This window comes from Danio rerio, chromosome 9, assembly GCF_052040795.2.
Source record: "Danio rerio strain M-AB ecotype USA chromosome 9, GRCz13ab, whole genome shotgun sequence".
NCBI lineage: Eukaryota > Metazoa > Chordata > Actinopteri > Cypriniformes > Danionidae > Danio > Danio rerio.
The window spans coordinates 13423099-13445000 of NC_141029.1; the positions used below are offsets into that span (position 1 = coordinate 13423099).

The 21902-nt window shown below is 33.9% G+C and overlaps 2 protein-coding genes across 2 annotated transcripts in view; one reads left to right on the forward strand and one right to left on the reverse strand.

The window, feature by feature from the left end:
* Positions 1-21902, reverse strand: part of LOC141376079 (uncharacterized) — a 996984-nt gene that overhangs the window by 494478 nt on the left and 480604 nt on the right. The window lies entirely within an intron of this gene.
* glb1l (galactosidase, beta 1-like) lies at positions 1255-21562 on the forward strand. The gene is given in 16 exon segments (NM_001122856.1): positions 1255-1451; positions 3826-3992; positions 4071-4221; positions 6428-6488; positions 6575-6669; positions 11127-11307; positions 12404-12462; positions 12547-12668; positions 13055-13095; positions 13182-13300; positions 15850-15924; positions 16018-16107; positions 16708-16821; positions 19216-19347; positions 19454-19669; positions 20632-21562. Coding segments are annotated over 16 exon segments (1890 nt in total). The 5' UTR covers positions 1255-1388; the 3' UTR covers positions 20836-21562.

The window sequence follows — 21902 nt, forward strand, 5'->3', positions numbered from 1 at the left end:
GGCCGGATTCGAGTTGTAAATGCAGCAACTGCATTTTACTGCTGTTTAAATAAAATAAATCAGTTGGTCTTAACCTCACTGGCTCAAAAATTGTTCTCAAGAAAAAAGTTCTCAAGCTTTTTGTTTATTTAATAAACATATATTAATATTTAAATAAATGATTTAAAATAGTAAATAAATAATTTTAAAATTGCATTTAAATTTGTATATGTTTTTATTAAACGGATTAAAACAAATTCTAGGGGCGAGGCAGTGGCGCAGTAGGTAGTGCTGTCGCCTCACAACAAGAAGGTCGCTGGGTCGCTGGTTCGAACCTTGTGTGGAGTTTGCATGTTCTCCCTGCCTTCGCGTGGTATATGTCGTAGTATACAATTGGGTAGGCTAAATTGTCCGTAGTGTATGAGTGTGTGTGTGAATGTGTGTGTGGATGTTTCCCACAGATGGCTTGCGGCTGGAAGGGCATCTACTGCGTAAAAACTTGCTAGATAAGTTGGTGGTTCATTCCGCTGTGGTGACCTCGCATTAATAAAGGGACTAAGCCAACAAGAAAATGAATGAATGAATGAAAAAATACTATAGTAAATTATTGTAAATACTACAATATTTTTTTAACCATATATATTGTAGTGTTTACCATTTGATAATGAATACTATGCAGACTGTAATATTAACTAGTGACCTTATAAACTGCATTATATTAGAAAACTTTAGATTTTACTACAGTAAACAGTAGTGTATTGTAGTACACTATAGGTACTGGGGAATTTGCTTATAATGTGAGCGGTTTGTACAGCAACTACAGAATTATCACAACATGTTCATTCAAGTGCATGGTTCAAATCTATATTCACTATAAATTAAGTTAATAGAAAATGTTTCTGTAGTATTTTATTCATGTGGATAAACTGACTGAAATAATACAAAACAGCATTATAAATCAAAAACTAATCTTTCTCTGTTATTATAATATGTTATGTTCAATATGTTAAACTGGTTTGCTGGTGTTCGGGTTTGTCTTTGTATGAGAAAACACATTTCATATATTTAAAATACTAACCAACATCTCTTCTAGCAAGCACTTGTCATAACTGATTAACTCTCGCATGCATGTTAGAGCAAAATAATCTGATTTGCGAACGACAGGAAAAAAGGGTTAAAATTTACACAGGTTGGCTTTAGGACCCAGAGAACGACAGAACTGAAAAGAGTCACATGACTGTCATGTTCAAAGAGAAGAAACACTGCAAATCTATTGAAGAGAGAAGTGCTTTATGCAAGATGAGAGAACGGAAAAGTCTGAGCAGTTTTAGCAATATTTCTTGACACATTACCGTCACCATAATGTCAAACGGAACATCGTTACTGCGTCTGATCCGTTTGATTTAGAGATGAAGTCACTTAATACTTTCGTTTTAATAAGTTTGTGCCTGTTGACAATAAGCTCTGTGTTGGTAAGTATCTGATTCAAATTACCCATCCTATTGTTTTAAAGCAACTGGAGAGATTTTTAAATGTGTAATCGCTTATAGAAAACCCCAAAAAAAGTTTGAAATGTCAACATCGTGTCAGGTTCATCAAATAAGATATACTGTTTGTACTCAGAAACATACTTAAAATATTGATTTATGCTTATAAAAAAGTCTAACTGAATGTTCTTTGTAGTTAGAGTAGGCATGATATGTATGAGATTCTGCCGGTATGATATTGGTTAAAAATTTCACGGTTTCACGGTATTAATTACTGCTCTACAATATGTTTTTATTTTTTATTGTCTAGGTAAAAAAAATTCCCTCATTAAACACAGTATACTTTATTTTTAGAAGCATCAAAAGTATTTTGGAACAGCAAACATGTCATTAACAGTAAATGTGCGCCGTATTTTTAATTTGCTGTAAATCGAGATGTACTCGTGAAACATGACCAATCACAGAAAGGTTTTTTTTTTCTGCCTGGAAAAAAAACACAAATGCAAGAAGCTTGTAGCTACATGGTGTGTGCAAATGCTCTTATGTTTCTAAAAATATTTTATATTCTTGGTTTAAATAATAAAAATAAATACAGCAAGTAAATAAAACTAAATTTGTGTGTGCGCATCAATTAACGTTGTGCAGTTAAAAGGCTAAAAAAAACTAAAGGAAGTAGTTTAAAAAAAAAAATCTTACATATTCCATAGGACTGCTATGACAGAAAATGTTGGCGGTTTTAAAACCTTGACTTTTAAAAACCGCGATAAACCTTAAAACCGGTTATCATCCCATGCCTAGGAGTATTTTAGTATTTGACTTGCATTATAAGTTTACACTTAACAATAACAGAACATGAATAATGATGTGTTAATATGTAAACTTAACATTACTTTATTATGAATTAATGATGAGTTAAGGCATGCGGTAATCATGTACTAACTTTAACTACAACATGAGTCACATGACTTTGTGTGAATAACGGCTACTTTAATTACTAATTAGTACATGATTGTGTGTAAATTTATGTATTAATTACCACATTAGTTTGTGCTTAATTCAACCATCATAAACTCATGATATGTTAATGTATAATTATATCATGACTTTACTTGGAGGGGCGTATCATGAAGCCATTCTTAACTACTCATGAACTCCTTATACACGTCTGTCTTGTGTGTTTACACTAAATAGCAACAGAAAAGTGTTCTGTCATTATCAACATAAACGGTTTAAACACAGGAGTTCATCAGGATGAGTAAATGGTGATGTGCCCCTCCAAGTAAAGTCATGACATAATTATACATTAACAGCTCATGAGTTCATGGTTACATTTAACTTAAACTTAAATGTTAATTAATACATTAATTAACAGCATGTACTAACAAGTAATTAAGGTAGCCATAACTCACACTTGAACTCATGTGTGACTCATGTGTTAGTTAACGTTAGCTCATGCCGTAACTCATCATTAATTCATAATAAAGTAATGTTTAGTTTAAATATTAACACATTATTTTTCATGTTCTGTTATTGTAAAGTGCTACCCATTACAAAAATAAATATATAAATGATAATCTATAAGAACAATGTGGATTTCACTTAAAGAAAACATACAAGTTTAATTAGTGAATTAAAAGTTAATTAAAAAAATAATAATTAAATTCTACTAGTAAACTATGCCTAGAAGTTCAACTGTAGTGAAAGTACACGTACATCCCCGAGACGTCTAATTGATGCTTGTGTTTACATCTGGAACACATATTTATTAGCGCATTTGCTCGTCTGCAATCTTTCATACGTTAAACAGACATTTAGAAAATGTCTTTAAGATGTTTGATGTTTAGAATGTTTGCACAACAGACCTTTTTATACCTTTAAAGAGATTTCAAAGACCAATCGATCTCTAAAATACATCTTGCAGCCATACAAAGATCTAGTTAGAAAGTCTACACTTATACTTTTTTTACTTTAGTTTGAAGTAACATTGAAATAGACCACTTACATCAGTGTTTCTCAACCATGTTGCTTGAGGACCACCAGCTCTGCACATTTGCCATGTCTCCTTAACCAAATACACCTGATTCAGATTATCAGCAGAGACAGAAAGACCTGTTTTGGTGTGACAGGCAAAGTTGACATCCAAATGTGTGCAGTGTTGGTGTTCCTTCAGGAACATGGTTGAGAAACACTGACCTACATGACTATTAGTACATTAATATTAGTATAATGACAAAGTTTTAAGTAGTCAAAGTTTTTTTGTAATTAAAGTATGCTTAAAATATTTCAATATTTTTTGTGAGAAGTAGATTCTTTCCGGCACTCTGCAGTTTTTTAACTTGCAAATTTGTTCTGTTTTTAGGCAGATTTGCGCTCATTTTCCATCGACTACAAGAACAACTGCTTCCGAAAGGATGGAAAGCCATTTCAGTACATCTCTGGAAGCATCCACTACTCGCGTATCCCTCGGGAATATTGGCAGGACAGGCTGCTCAAGATGTACATGACTGGACTCAATGCCATTCAGGTGTACGTGAAACAAACACTACATACTGAACACAGTCACGTTACACACCTTGCAAAAATCTTTGGTTTGTTTACTTGCAGGTATGTGCCGTGGAACTTCCATGAGACTGTCCAAGGTGTGTACAACTTTGCAGGAGACAGAGACCTTGAGTACTTCTTGAACTTGGCCAATCAGACCGGGCTGTTAGTCATCCTGCGACCAGGGCCGTACATCTGCGCAGAATGGGAAATGGTAACTGCTACTTCCCTATTTTGCTAAATTTGAGATGCTGTCATGCATTTCTGAATGTACTTGCGGGAATGATTTTCCAGGAAGTGTAATTTTAAAAGAATATATCATGCTAAAATGATGAGTTTTTAGTACTTTCAACCATAGAACATGAGATGTTTAGCATAATGTTCATGCATCTCTGATGTACAGTAAAAGTGATGATTTACCAAAAATAATGACATTATAGCATTATAAATGTTGCTTATACATTTTGTTGCATAAATATGAGTTTCCTGAAGTAATACAATACGTTTGTCAAAAGAAAAAAGTAAATATACATCAAATAATTCGATTAAAAAAAAAAGCATTTCGTTTTTTTTTTGTTTTGTTTTTTCAGAAAAAAGCTTGTGTGCAAGTTTATTTTGCTTTTATTATGAATTTGTTAGTATTATGTTAAAGGGATAGTTCACTAAAAATAAATATGCTGTTATTCCATAGTATTTGTTTTTAATAATTCCGATGATTAATATTACCTACATTCTTCAAAATATCTTAATTTGTGTTCAAAAGAAAAAACAAACAAACATTAAATGATGATAATAGATTTTAAATTTTTAGGTGAACTATTCCTTTAAATAGGTGGTCCACAGTGTATTTTTAAGGCTTGGTTGTGTTTATAAGATGCAAAGCAATGTGTGCTCATGCTTTACTTGTAGAAAATCATGTTATTTTTCATATATTTTACTTAGATTATATACAGCTACTCAGCTAACATAAAAAACAACTGTCATATTTCCCATTTCCTCGGAAAGGCCCACTCCCTAGGGGCTCTGATTGGTCAGCTAACATAATGTGCTGTGATTCACGGATTGGCTCCGCATCACCTTGTCATTTCCCTACAAGCATGCACGTTAGCGATGTGTAAACAGAGAAGCTGTTAGCTGCCTGAATCAGACAGAAAATGAAGAGCCTGAGCACACCTCACATCTACTCTCTAAAATAAAATTTGAAAAGTGTCTTTCACATATATTTAGAATAAGCATGTGTAAGTAATAAGAAATGTTCACATATCTTTAGCGAGTTTGTTATTTGAGATATAGAACAGAGGGAAAGTGTCTGCATACATTGCAGCGCTGCTGAAGATTGTGGGTGTTTACAGTAGTCTGACTGATAAATATGAATTTGTAGCTAAATTGTTAGCGGTGCCAAACAGTATTTCCCATTGTTTACATCCTTGCTACAACATACCGTTAAGGCTAGACATTATGCATGTGATTGATCAATTTTAACAAATAAAAATACCTACAGGTTGTGGCTAACAATCCACAGCTTCTTCTATTTTGGTTAAACTGTCTCCTCTTTAAGGAGTTTTTACCCAAATGCAGCACTGAACCGAGAGAGATTGTGGAAGCTGTCCTTTGTCAAAGGCTAGCTATATTTTTATTATAATTTTCTGGAACATAATTAAAATTAAATTGTAAACACTTCTCTCTTTTTGTTGTGTCCTTTGGAAGCCCAAATACAGAAACAGAAGAAGCACTGTGGAAATAGCAGCATTTGGACACCACTTTAGCTTTCTCTGCTATAACAATACAACACCTCTGGCCACGCCTCGTTGCTGCACAGGATGTGTGAATACGCGTAACCTGAAGCGTTTATGATCTCATAAACCCGGATGTATCTTTTTGTAGTCCCCAAAGTTTGTTCGCTGTAGGCTTGGCTAAGCTAACTATGTCTGTAGTTATGTCTGTAGTTCTAACTATGTCTGCCTTTGCATTGAAATTTGAGCATATTACATTTAGAGATGTTGTTTATGTTCACACAGCTACATAACACATTAACTAAAGTTTAAAATATAATATCATAGTGGACCACCCCTTTAATAAAAAAATAAATAAACAAATACAAATATTATGTTAATATGCTAAGGCTAGCCATAAGCTAGTATGCTTTAAAACAAAGACAACATCTAGAAAATAAAAGCATTCATTGAACCTTACTCAGTCTCTGACTTTCACCAAAATGGCTCCGTGATTTTGATGACATCACTCTGCACTTCAGTTTCTGGTCAGATGACTGAACTATTTTATTTCTGTATCTATTAATTAAACAAGGATGAAATGATTCGTAATATTGGTATGCATTTGTTCTGGTCACAACACAAAAGACGGGTGCGTGATTGCTATTTTGTGAGCTGTCAAATTGTTAGTTTTTATCTATCCTCTAGGGTGGTTTGCCTGCCTGGTTGCTGCAAAAGCCCAACATTATCCTCCGTTCGGCAGACAAAGGTATATGTTATTTCTGAATAAGACATGACCTCACATGGGCTCAGGTCTGTCTTTAATAGTGTATACTTACTTTTTTTTTTTTTCAGAGTATTTACAGGCAGCAAGCGACTGGTTGGCGGTGTTGCTTGCCAAGATGAGACCGTGGCTGTATCAGAATGGAGGAAATATTATCAGTGTGCAGGTACAGAGTTAGCATGTGTGTGTTAAACAATTACAGTGTCTGTTTTACCACTGGGCATATGGTACTTCTAGAGTTATCAATATTGATTGTTAAAATCCCAATATCAGTATTTTAGTCTATGCTCTTTAAGTTGATCATGAATATAACCTGACTAGACATTATATAGTGCGCCTTATATCCAGTATTCTATCCATTTTTAGCAGGTGATTTAATCAGTAAATAGCTCAAAGGTTCAATTGAGAAATTCATTTTACATTAGAACATGTCTTTAAATGTTTGCTAGATATTAGCCTTCATGTTTAATATTTTACTTAACCCCTTAGTGAGTTTTTATTATTATTATTATAATGCAAAGACATAAACAAATTATATGACATGAAATCAAATACAAATGGAAAAGAGAGAAAAACAAATAACAGAAAAAAGTGTGCGCGCATGTAAAGGTAACTGGGTGGACAGGTCAAAGTATATAAACAAGAGAACATAAACAACATGCATAACAGAAGAAAGCATATACTTTTAGATCATAAATGCCATCAAAAAAATGAAGAAAGAATAAAAAAGATCAGGGGTCACCAATCTCGTTCCTGAAAGTCCGGTGCCCTGCAGGGTTTAGTTCCAACTTGCCTCAACACACCTGCCTGGCTGTTTCAAGTATACCTAGTAAGAGCTTGATTAGCTTGTTCAGATGTGTTTGATTAGGGTTGGAGCTAAAATCTGCAGGACACCGGCCCTCCAGGGACAAGTTTGGTGATCCCTGATATAAATAAAAATAGAACATGGATGGATGGATGGATGGAATAAAATAAAATAATGGAACAAAGCCAATCAGTGGTGTAGAATAAGGTAGTGGATCAATAATAATGTTAATACAGTGGGGAAAATAAGTATTGAACATATCACCATTGACTTTTAATTTTCCCCAGATGTTAATAACAACCAAACAACACCACATATACAAAGAAAACAAAACTAATTAGTTTACAAATGAAGTTATGCGTAATAAAATGAAATAACACAGGGAAAAAGTATTGAACACGTGAAGAAAGGGAGGTGTAGAAAGGCAGTAAAACCCCAGACAGCAGCTAAAATCTCTTAGAAGTTATTCAGCAATCCTCTGCCCTTCCTCATTGTATATGCATATTAGCTACTTCAGTCCAACATCTACATTATCATGATAATGAAGATGACACCAGGGTGGAGATTTCAGCAAGACAATGATTCCAAACAGCTAAGATCACTCTCATATGCTTTCAAAGAAAGAAAATCAAGCTGTAGAATGGCCCAACCAATCACCTGAGCCGAATCCAATAGAAAATACAAATTAAAGATCAGAATTGATAGACGAGACCAACAGAACCCTCAAGATTTTCACACTCTGTTGAAGTCTGTGAGAAACCTGAGCAGTTCATGTGACTTCATTCTCTATATAAGAGTCATCTTTAAACTGCCATCACCAAAAAAGCCTTTTATATAAAGTTAAATACGTTTCAGTAGTTCAGTACTTTTTCCTTAGGGGTGTTAATACACAGAACTCAATTTTTAGGGTTTTTTAGTTTTGTTTTATGTTTGCATTGTTTGGGGTTTTCAATTCCATGCCAACAGCTCCTTTTAAAATATTATTCCCAGGAAAATACATGACGTGTTCCCGCTGTATATGAATGTATCAACAAATAAATATCTATATTTTACATTTTAATACTTTAATTTACATAGCTAAAGGTATTTATGTGCTGCTGCGCATTTTTGTTTTTATATGCATCCCTGAAACATTGACTTTAGACCAGCTTTTTGTTGGTCAATGGTGCATTTCATTTCAGTTGTCACAAAATAGCAACACACCAACAATACGCCTTAACACACTGTATAAAAGGGAATGTGAAATGTAGCATCGAGTGGTTGTAAAAGGTCTGCTAAATTTACAAAATAAAAAGTACTAAAAAATAGAAAATAAATAATTTTTTTTCTTTAAAGATAAGTTAAATTAATTCTGAACTGCTGAAATTAGTTAATTTTTATTTTGGGTTTAGGTTAATCAACTAGTTGTTCTCATGTTATATCATCAGCCACAAGCTTGAATTCACCTAGTAAAATTCTTGTCTTCAGGGTCGTCCAAACTTGGTCCTGGAGGGCCGCTGTCCTGGAGTTCAGCTCCAACCATAATCAAACACACCTGAACCAGCTAATCAAGCTCTTACTAGATATACGTATTGTTGTGTTAAGGCGTATTGTTGTATTGTCTAGAACTGCTCGATCGTGCAGATTCGCACTCTATAACATCAGAAAGATCCGACCCTTCTTATCTGAACATGCAGCTCAACTCCTTGTTCAAGCTCTTGTTCTCTCCAAACTGGATTACTGCAACTCTCTACTAGCTGGGCTTCCAGCTAACTCTATCAAGCCTCTTCAACTGCTCCAGAACGCAGCAGCACGAGGGGTCTTCAATGAACCTAAACGAGCACATGTCACTCCACTGCTAGTCCGTTTGCACTGGCTGCCAGTTGCTGCTCGCATCAAATTCAAAGCTCTGATGTTTGCCTACAAAGTGACTTCTGGCCTTGCTCCTTATCTGCTCTCACTTCTGCAGATTTATGTGCCCTCCAGAAACTTGCGTTCTGTGAATGAACGTCGCCTCGTGGTTCCATCCCAAAGAGGGAAGAAATCACTTTCGCGAACGCTCAATCTGCCCAGTTGGTGAAATGAACTCCCTAACTCATCAGAACAGCAGAGTCACTCGCTACTTTCAAGAAACGACTAAAAACCCAACTATTTAGTCTCCACTACACTTCCTAATCTGCAATTGCCTCTCTGAATATCACACTAACTGTACAAAAAAAAAAAAAAAAAACTAATACTACTAATACTTCCCTTCTTAGACTTTACAGACCTGAAACTTGCCTATAGCACTTATTCATTGTTGCTCTTAGTTGTGTAAATTGCTTCCTTGTCCTCATTTGTAAGTTGCTTTGGATAAAAGCGTCTGCTAAATGACTAAATGTAAATGTAAAAATGTACTAGAAACTTCCTGGCAGGTGTGTTGAGGCAAGTTGGAGCTTAGGTCAGCAAAACACCGGGCTTCCAGGATTGAGTTTGGACACTGCTGGGGTCCGTTCTTTGCACGTGTAATACTCAATTAGCTGGATTTAGTTCTTGACGATTTGACACGATCCAAGATTGTTTCGTTCTTAAAAACTCATCCAAGAGTTGTTGTCATAGCAACAGTTCTGGTAGATCAGCCTGTTGGGGAGCAGGCTAATTTCATATAAACAGAATTCGATTGGGTCTTTTTAATCTAAGGTAGCACTGAACAAAATACTGCTATGTTAAATGTTTTCTAGTTGCATCAAATGGACTTTTTCAGTCATCTCAACTTACACCAATCAAACTGACTAAAAATATTACGTTCAACTTTGTATAACTTAAAAAAAAAAGTGGGGCTCGACCCCAACTTTAAAACCACTTGTGAAGATCATTATATTTCAACTCCAAATCTCAAGCAAATTTGCATACAATTATTCATTTGAGGGTTGATTATTCTACCTAAAAATAAACAGCAGTTGAATTGATTAGTTTGAGCTGTGTTATTAGTCTTTTATAAGCTCAGTCAGACTTATTATTTTTAGTTAAATTTTAAATATTTTTTTAATTTATTTTGTTACAACCCTGGTCTAGGGTTAAAGACGTAACATTAAAAAAACACTTGACAAATAAAATAACTTGTATGGACCCGCAAAGTCTGCTCTGTTTATTTGTTTCTTTTTCTTTCTTTTTTTTTAAACACCCAAAATGTGACGCCGAATAACTCAGTGAGAAGCCAAAAAAAAAAAAAAAAACTATTTTAAACTTGTATAAAAAGATACACTACCTAAACACCCACAATAAAACTAACTACACCTTACAAAGAAAATAACAGAAATAAAAATACAATACTACACCTCACTTCCTACCTATAAATAAAAACAGGAGAAAATATTTACAATAAAGAAAAGTGTGGAATCCAACCCCTACTGCTTTAAACCGTGTATATAATATTTTTACAGTGACAACAAACAAAGCCAAAACAAAGATTACAGGGGGGGGGATAACAAGAAAAACAAATTTACACACAACAAAGAAAGGTACAGAGCTACAATTGGTACATTAAATATCCGTTTATTTAGAAAGTTGTTGTTTTTTTCTTCTGGATGAACCCTAGTGACAATGTTGACTGCTGGTTTAGACCTTCTGTCATTCTGTTACCAGCTGAGATACTTAACCACTAAGCTTCTCCACCCGAAGAGAAAAAAATCCAAATAATATTTACTGCCCATGCAATTGTACTTATTACAGTAACTGATGCTCATGTATTGTAGGACTGAGGGTATGTACATAATAATTATGTTTGGTGTTACTACTATAAAAGTACTATAAACAGTGTCTTATGCTATATTGACATGTTTTTCTTTTTTATGAATGAGGTGGAGAACGAATATGGCAGTTACTTCGCTTGTGATTATAACTACATGCGGCACCTCCATACTCTGTTCCGCTTGTTTCTGGGAGAAGACGTCATTCTCTTTACTACAGACGGAAACACGGATAAAGAGATGAGCTGCGGCACGCTTGAGGGCCTTTATGCCACTATAGACTTTGGCACAGGTAAAAAAATAAATAATAATAATTTGACGTTGACATTTGCAGCACTTTTAAGACATTTACAGTAACTAGTTTGTTTTTGTTTATTTGACGATTGTATATACTGTAATAGCATAAACAAGAATTTCAGTTCTAAGTTAGTTTGAAAAGATAATTAGATACTTTTAGGGGCAACCTTTTTTTAATAAATTGTCTTTACACAACAACTAATTATTTGCCTTAAAAAACAAATAAAAAAAAATCCATAGACAACTATTTGCTTTAAAAATGATTGTTTAGTTAAAAGTGAGGATAAAAAAAAACTATTAATAGTAATGCATTTTAGCCAACAATAAATATATAGGTGAACTACAAGTTAAAAAAAATAAATAAATAAATTATATGTATATATATATATATATATATATATATATATATATATATATATATATATATATATATATATATATATATATATATATAGTTTAAAAACTGTATAAAAAACAATAAATTAATAAAAATACATTAAGTAATAATGAATTTATAGGTGAAATACAAGGGTTTAAAAATGTGATATTTAGTTAAAAACAATGTGTACAAAAATACAATAAATGATTTTAATTATTAAATAAATTAATAACATAATATTTAGTTTAAAAACTGTGTATAAAAATACAATTAATTCTTAACCACAGGTTTAAAATAATATGTAGGTCAAAGACAAAGTTTCATCAAAATCAACATCAAAAGTGAAAAGAAAAAAAAAAGTGAAATGTTATTCCATGTTTTCAAATGTGTCATGACATCATCTTTTAAAGTTTTACTGTTTGACATCTTTTTAGAGTTTTTGCACCTGTTATCAGTACTTTAACACAAATCAATCATTTTTTTTATCTTAATTTCTGACAAGTACTAAAGAAGGTCTGCACTCAATAATTTAAATAAATCCTAGGAGAAAAGAAATCAAACATTTGGGTTGTGTGCCGCCTTCTTTGTAATCTTAATCTCTCTAAAAAATAAATGAATAAATAAATAATAATACACTTATATATAAAAAAAAAAAAAAAAAAAAATCACAAAAAGTCCAAATGGAAACTAATCAAGCTTTTTTTCCCTTCAGACACAAATATCACTACAGCCTTCATCCGACAAAGGAGATTTGAGCCTAAAGGCCCACTAGTGAGTACGAAAGAGAGAAAATTTATGCAGTACATTAACTGTCTGTCTGTCATTCAGCAGCAGTAATTCATGTCTTCATTTCAGGTGAATTCAGAGTTCTACACAGGCTGGTTGGATCACTGGGGAGACAAACATGCTTCTGTGGACACTAACAAAGTGAGCAAAATGCTGGGAGAGATGTTATCCATGGGCGCCAGTGTCAACATGTAAGACACTTTTGCAAAAGAATACTTGAAATATATTTGTGTGTGTACTTAAAGGGATAGTTCACCCCAAATGAAAAGTTCCTCACTATTAACTCCCCCTTAAACACAAAAGATGATCATTTGAATAAAGATGAAAACCTGTAACCACTGCATTCCATGGTATTAAAAACAAATACTATACAAGTCAAAGGTTACAGGTTTCCAACTTTTTTTTTCAAAATATCTTCTTTTGTGTTTAAGAGAAGAAAGAAACTTATACAGGATTGAAGTAATTGATGACAGAAATGTCATTTTTGGGTGAACTATCCCTTTAACATGCATTTTCTTAAGTTCAGTTTTAATACATCATGATATGTGGTATTTACAAGTTTTTTGTCTATTTACAGGTACATGTTTGAGGGAGGAACAAACTTCGGCTACTGGAATGGTACTGTATATCTGCTATCTCAGTGAACATTTTCATGTGGTAACGCAGTCATTGTAATGTGTGAATGTAATGTTTGTCGTTCACAGGAGCAGATCATGATACCAGGTTTCGGTCTGTGGTCACCAGTTATGATTACAACGCACCTCTAACAGAGGCAGGAGACCCCACTGACAAACTGCTAGCCATCAGAGATGTCATTAAGAATGTAAGAATATCTACATTACAGTCTGAATGTCAGATCAGAATCCAAAAGAGCTGTAGGGCTGGGCTGATAAAATGGTATCGGTATTGACCCAACACCGTTGGGTCAATCAGTTTGATATGAAGTTTCAGTATGAAGCGCGATAGTTTTATTAAAATGTGTCTGCTGAGCATGAGCGTTGGAAAGAAAGGCGATAAGCTTGGGGTTATTTCCAATCGAGGCGCACCGATTACAGGCACAAATAAGGAGGGAGGTGTGCAATGGTGTGCAAGGGGCCTGCATGCTCGCATTCAGGTGCACAGAGTTGAAAACATCTTAACTTTCCAGAAGGCAGAACAATTCATGTGAATAGAACTAACCAATCTGTTTCACACTTTGTACGGAATATACACATTTCAGTAATGACATCAGACAAACACAGAGCACTCCAACACTGCAGTGCTTTTAAATTTTCTCCATAAATAAAACTTGTACCCACAATAGGAATTTGTATCCACAGTGTAACAAAATGACGGTGACTGGAAAAAACACAGATAATAAAGGAGTTAAAAATAATTAAATAGAGAATACAATATACAAACTGGCCAATGTATGGACAGGTATATTACTACATACACACCATTGTATATACAGAATATCCAACAATTTGTCTGTGGTGAAAATAATTGCAGAAAGGTAACACTTTATAATAAGTACACACTATGAATCAATTATTAAACATTGGCAAATAGTGAATTCATTATCTGTTAAGCATTAACTCTACATTATTAAACGTTAGTAAGCAGTTTAAAACTGCAGCTACAAGTGCTGTAATCTTGACTTATGATTTATTTTTCATAACTAAAATTAAGTATTATTTACAAATCAGTTATTCAAGCATTGTTTGTTGGTTTTTTAGAATTATTCAGAGTTAGTAGACTAGTTAGTAAACGATTAAAAAAACTAGTCAAATTAACATTTATCATTTTTATTATTCAAGCATATATTAATAGTTCATTTGTATGTTAATAAATGCTTTATTAACTCAACTTCATGCCGTTTTGTGACCTAATCTAAAGTGAGGACTATTCATGCTTTATAAATCCCTTATAAATGACAATTAAAGGTTCAGTTATATTCCAAACAAGAAAAAAAATAACATAAACAACATTCTTCATTTCTTTTCATTTGAAGATGCACAATTAAAACCATGTCAAATGAAAAACAAATCTTTGCAATCTTGTCTAAAATAAAAACATTTTAAACAAAAAAAGTTTAAACATTGCATCTTATTATATTGTTAGATTGTTATATTGTTGTTGTTTTTTTCTGATTTTATGTCTTATTTTGACACTCTTGTCATTCAGCAATGTTTAAACTTTACAGTAATTTTACTTTTTAGATACGATTGCAAAGATTATTGTTAATTTGATACCAAGCCTTTCATTGTGATTTAGAAGGGATTTATAAAGCATTAATAGTCCTCACTTTAGATTAGGTCACAAAACTGCATAAAGTTGAGTTAATAAAGCATTTATTAACATTAATAGTAACCATTACTATATGCCTGAATATTAAGAAATTCAGGTGTTAATTTCAGTAGTTTATTAATCATTAACTAACTCATTCTAAATGATCTTATAAACCACCAACTATTCTTAAATACAAATGGTTTGTTAATAATACTACAATTTTAAGCACTTTAGAAATGTGGTTATAAGTCAAGAATACAGCATTTGTAGCTGCAGTTATAAACCGCTTACTAACGTTTATTAATGTAGAGTTAATGCTAAACAGATAATGAATTCAATAGATGCTAATGCTTAATAAATGATTAATAGTGTGTAGTTATTATAGAGTGTTACCAAATAACTAAAGACGAGACAAACTAACAAAAATACAAAACCATAACTGGAGCATGCCACTGATGCAGCCATCGTCGGCACCGACTTGGATCTATCTATGAAAACAATGTCAAAAATTATAGAGAAAAAATTATTTAATAGGGTAATGTTTTTGAAAGAAGCCCCTTTTAAATAATACAAATAAAAAAAAAGCAAATGTTTAAATATAATAATAACTGACTTTACCAGTTCTATAAACCATTTAAATTCTGCCACCATTTAATAAAGCTCCACTTATTTGAGTTTCTTGTTCTCTGTTAAACACATATGCTAAATATTCTGAAGAATGTTGGAAAGTAGCAGCCATTGAAACTTCCGTAGTATTCTTTTGTTCTATGAATGTCATTGGCTGCTTTTTTCCTGGATTGTTCAGAATATCTTCATGTAGTTTTATCTTTTATATCTTGATTTACACAGAACAAAATATAACACTTAAGTTCATCCGCTTGAATGTGAGTAAATAGTGAGGAAACTTTCATTTTTGAATGAACTATCCCTTTAATCCATGATAAAAAAATAAGATTTCATTGAACCTAATCTCTTGATCATGGGTGTATATTTTCCAGGAATAAAGGAATTTAGTTATTATGCTGATGTACACTGCCAGTTTGGATACATTAAGATTTTTTAAATGTTATTGAATCAAACCAGACATATGTTTGTTTTCAGTTTCGAGATATTCCAGTTGGTCCAATGCCACCAGCCACCCCAAAACTTGCATATGGCTTCGTTACACTTCACAAGGTACTTATATTTCACATAGCAAATCATGCTCAATTTGCACTATTTATTTTTTACCCATTGAATCTGTCTTTCTCTGTCCATATGCACTTTCAGGTTGGCAACATTAGCAGCTTGCTGGATACGCTATCACCTCAAGGTCCAGTACGATCTCAATACCCCTTGACATTTGAGGAGATTAAACAAGTTAGTATATTTAAAATGAGCGTAATTGAAGAGTTCCGATGCAAAAACCTCTAAACGCCGTCTAAAATGGTCTTCTAAAATGAGTATTTTTATCAGGCTTATGCGTGTAGGTTCAGTCATTTCCATTTTATGCCAAAAAATAAGTTATTTAAAGGGTATTTAAAGTGAAATAAGTCTACATAATCATAGGCACTTTTGCATCTGAACTCTTCAATTGGTAATCATGTGTTGTGTGTCTGCTTGTTAAGTCTGATAGCACAGTTTCCGGGTCTAAGCGCTCTTTCAGATGCCATAAGCAAACAACAAATGCTGTTAATATATGCTCACAGTGTGTTGTAATAGTAAAAATCATAATGGTAATGTTTATAGCCATGCCTGATCTCAGATGGTTAGACAGTGATTCATTTTTTATAAGTGGTTCAAATATAGCTGTCTGGAATGCAGCAAGTCCAGAGACTAGATTGTGTGAAATTAACCAAACCTTGGTCATAAATGGTTATTCAGGGGGTTTTCTTGAACTTGGACCTAGACCCATTTTTCTAAACAGCACTACTTAACAAGTATTGGTGTAATAACTGGTGTTATGTCAACTGTGTGCAGTACTATGGCTTCCTGCTATACCGAACGACTCTGCCGCTGAATGTTCCCGAGCCGACCCCTCTCATCTCGCCCCTCAATGGCATCCATGATCGCGCATACGTCTCTGTGAATGGGGTAAGCAGACCACTTGTTCGGGTCACGCCAACACAAATGTTTTTGTTCTCACCATGGTAGTCAGACACTACAACAGTGGGTTAGGAGCTTAGATGTGTACACCTTCTATGCACTGGCTCCCACACTCTGAAACTGAATTAAAGTGTGTTTAACATGAGATTAAAAAGAACAAGAGACAAAGATGTTTTGAGTAGCAGTGTTTAAGAAGCTAATTTCATTCATCCAGGTCAGTAGGTGCCAGTAAAGAGATTACTTTGGCATATTAAACTAATGGTACTATAGTGCTGTTTATGCTAGTGCGTTTTTTTAGTTGTAAAACTGCCCTCGTCCAGACTGGCATTTAAATTAACTTTCAGAAAAACAATCTCTGTTCACATTATACATACGAAATTGCATAATATGTGATTATGCACACTCACTGGGAATGAATGTATGTTGCTGTTGTTGTGTATTATATGAGAGGAGCTTGACGAACCAGGGAATGATAGGCTAAGGCTGGGCGATTTGTCCTAATCAAAATGTCGATTAAATGAACATTTAATCTAGATTATGATTCATGAACGATTGTTTTATTTATTTATTGTATTTTTTTGGCCTTAGTTCACTGACAAGTTTTTTTTTTACCATAAATATGTTCTCATATTACAAGTGGGAAATTTTTTAATAAAGGATCCATTACTTGATATTAAAATTATTGAAGGAAACACGCACTATACGAAATATAAATTATGGCATCTCAAGGCATTTCTGGCACAGCTTCCAATCATTGTCAATGTAGTGCAAGCATGCGATGTGTAGTTCAATTTGTGCACAGGTATACGAGCTTGAAGGCTGCGCTGACCATACCCATGCGTTCGAAGCAGAAGTATAAATTAGCCTTAACAGAGCGGGGTCACATGACTCCACACACTGAAAGAAAAGTCATTGAAAAAATTGATTGATTATAGGTTCTAAATGTCAATTTCGATTACTTTTAGATTAATCACCCAGCCTTGTGATACACAATAATCCAGAAGGTCAATCACAAAGCAACTGTGGATAGTCACGTTTCTCAGTTCATCTACAGTGAAACAGAACACCACAATTTCCTAAATAAAATTAGGTTTTTGGTGTTTTTAAAGGTCTAAAGTGCCACATAACTGTTAAAAACATGTGTTTAAGTAGCAGCATTTAAGAAGCTACTTTCATTCACACAGGCCAGTGGGTGCCAGTAAAGAGATTACTGTGGCAAATTAAACTAATGGTACTTTAGTGCTATTTAAGCTAGTGTTACTTTAAAACAACATCTTACAATAAAACAGGCTTTTGTTTCAAGTGGCATTTTTATTACATTTCTAAAAAAAACTATCTCTGTGTTTTAAACACAAATGCACAAGTGTAAACGCAAACCCAAAAATGATTAGGGCTGCATCCAAAAGGAAAAAAAATACTAAATTTCCATACTTCTCTACTAAATAGTAGGAGATAACAGATTCTGATCGCAAGTGTAAAAGTACCTTAACATCTGCCAAAATTCTGGAATATGCAAACGATGGCCACTTTACTGTCTGGTAAGGTCACTGGAGGCAATAATAAGTAAAAAATCAAGTTAATGTGTGTCAGGAAATGCTGGTTTGCACACATTGGTCTAGATCTGCTAAGAGCAATGTCCTGACTTAATACACATTAAACATTGGCATCTGAGGATATGCCCCAAATCTGATCAAATTGTACCCATAAGGGGCAACAACTTAAAAACACGTTAGAATTCAGCTACTGTTTGATTCTAAAGCTGAAAAACAGGTTTACATGCTAATGTGTTACACAAATAACACAAATCAACAAGCATCTGAATAACTTAATGTCATCATTTCCTATTTTTAAAAAAGTTGACAAGTTTTGAAATGTATTTTCACAAGCTTTTTCATCAAACCTTAACAAGCAGTGTAGATTTCAGACTGTAGATTTTGCAGTGTAAACACATATTGAATTCATCTTGATTTCTATAGCGCTTTTACCATGCAGATAGTGTCAAAGCAGCTTAATATAGAAGTTCTAGTAAATTGAAATTGTGTCAGTCCACATAATATACATAATATCTGGATACACTTCAACTGCATCATCTATTTTTATAGATGCGTTACAGGCACTTTTTTTTTTTAGAAACTACAGTTGAGAGAGCACCTACCAAATTCTCAGTAATTTTTTTCACTAAATGGACTCGTCATCGTGTTTTATTATGTGCATTCATACTTGTACAAGACTTGCAAATATGTTTGGTTAGCTAATTTCAGTTTAATGGCTTATTTGAGCCTATAGGTCTATGCTGAACCATTACATGAACCATGATTTAGTTTGAAAGACTTAATATTTAGATTGAATATATTTTGAAACCAGGCATGTCTATGTGAGCAGGTATACCAGGGGCTGATGGAGCGGGACACTGGACTGGTGATGAACATTACCGGGCGCCAGGGGGATCAGTTGGACATACTTGTCGAGAACATGGGCAGGGTTAATTTTGGCAGTTACATCAATGATAACAAGGCAAGCTGTACTAAATATGCTGAAGTTAAATATAGTTTAAAACCATCTGAAAAAAATGACATGTCTTGAAAAACAAATCCTGTCTTTTGTCTTATGTATTTTTAAGGGTCTCTTGGGTAACTTGATTTTGGGAAATGATGTGCTTTCCGATTGGTCTGTCTACCCATTGGATATCGACACTGCGGTAGCCAATGGCTGGCTGCAGTCTGCTCATTCTGGGCTGTTGACAGAAGCAGGAGATGGACCAATCTTTTACTCAGGAACCCTGAAGCCTACAGGCCGCGCATGGGACACTTTTGTAAAACTTAATGGATGGACTAAGGTGAGGCTCATTATTTGTATTGATATTAACACCCCCCAACTGTGGTGTTTAATTAGCATTCAGATTTTTAGAGCTCACAGAGCAAAAGATGGATTAACACACAATGTTTTTGGCTGTGTAACTTTTGTAACGTTACTTAGGAATAATCTATTTATACAATCTTATAAATGTTGAAAAAGAAAAAAACATGGTAGTGTTTCCATTAGCTAGTGTTATGAGGCTAAAAGTATCCAATGGAGTCAATTTCTACAAATTAATGCAAGCCTTTTAGGCAGTGATCATGTGACTTACGAAATTTCCATTCCAAAAAAACTGTTTGGTGAAATATTTTAGGTTGAATTGATTAAAAACCACCTCATGTGTGCATAAAAACTTTGTTTGCTATACATGGGAGCTTGCAATGTTTCCATTTGGCTCATTTCAATTATAATTTGAAGAGTAATGGAAACATAGCTAGAAGCTGGTGAGCAAAAGAAGTTAAATGTTACAAATATATGTCACCCTGGAACACAAATCCAGTCATAAGTGTCTTTTTTTAATTGAGATTTATACATAATTGCATAAAATAGCATGGTTTGTTAGGATAGGACAATATTTGGCTGAGATACCACTATCTGAAAATCTGGAATCTGAGGGTTTATAAATAACGTTTAAATTTTTACAAATTTAGTTTTTAGCAATGTATATTACTAATCAAAAATTAAGTTTTGATATACAGTAGTATACAAATTTTTTTCTTGAAACATCTTGCTCCTAAATCTACAGTATATCCTAAAGATTTTTGGCATTAAAAGAAAAAAATAATTATAATTGTCCAATATAATGACGTTTATCTATTGCCAAAAATATACTCATGCAACATACTGTAAGACTGGTTTTGTGGTCCATGGTCACGTGTAATACCTATTATTTTTCAGGACTTGGATAACTAACATGCAAGATTTATATAACTTTTTTTTCAGGGTCAGGTGTGGGTAAACGGGTTCAACTTGGGGCGGTATTGGCCCAAGCGAGGCCCTCAACAGACACTGTATGTGCCTGGACCTTTTCTCAGTGCCAATCAGCTAAACAACATCACAGTGCTGGAGCTGGAAAGAGCTCCACCACACTGCAGAATCCTGTTCATGGACCGACCTCAGCTGGACAACACAGGAAACAAGACATGACAACTTCACGAACAAAAAAAAAAGAAAAGAAAAAAACCATTTGAACAGCTTCAACTTCTCTGCTCAAATCAGTCAAGCCTTACATAGAAAAACAGTGATAACAATATTACTCCAATCAGTTTGATTTGAATTTACAAAACATTTATTGCACAAAACGGTTAACTTGAGCTCTCGATAGCACTGTGTTAGTGACACTGAGCTTAACCCTTGGGTTTCTTCATTTTGTAGACTGATTTCAGCCTCGGGTAAGTTAACTTTTCACTTTTGTTAGGAACAGTTTTTTACCTTTTAAAACCCTTCAAAGCAGGTTTTATGACTGTTGAATATCGCTGATATTAAGCCCACATTGTGGTACCAATTATGGGCAGTGTTATGCAGAGCCAATTACTTGTCTTGTATTCACATGCTTTGGACAGTCAGCATTCTGGGAGGGGAAAAGTGATGGGAAAAACGAATCAACTTGAAAACAGTCAGCAGTAAAGAAGGACATGAAATGCTGCATTCTTCAAGTTAATAACGCTGACAGTGCGAATATTCTAATACGGATGTTAAACAAGGAATGTAATGTGTGAAAGTATATTATGATTAGTAAAACTCCAGATTAGAATAACCCAAGATTAACGATTTCAAAAGAAACAAATCTGAGAATTCATGACTGTGCATGATAATTTACACACTTCGAATGGCGATTTCAATCTCATAACTCTTTATAAAGCTTTTTGTGAGGCAGGCAAGATGTAATGTATTTTGATTATGAACATTCTAGCCATTTTGGAAAAAAATAAATTATTCATTAAAAATACATGTCATCTTTGTCTTGCTTTGAGTGAGCAAGTTAGTGGTTCTCAATCCTGGACCACACAGCCCCCGCTATGCTTAGTTTATTTGTTTCTTTTACCGCTTCAGAGATTTGTTCCATTTGTGTGTATGTGCCCTGCAAGGTGATGTCACAGGATTTTCTCCCACAATTACAGTTTGGGCAGGTGTTCAACTCAAAATGTAATGGGCACAACACATGACTGCTATACTAATCACATGATTGCAATTAAATAACTCTTCATTCTTCT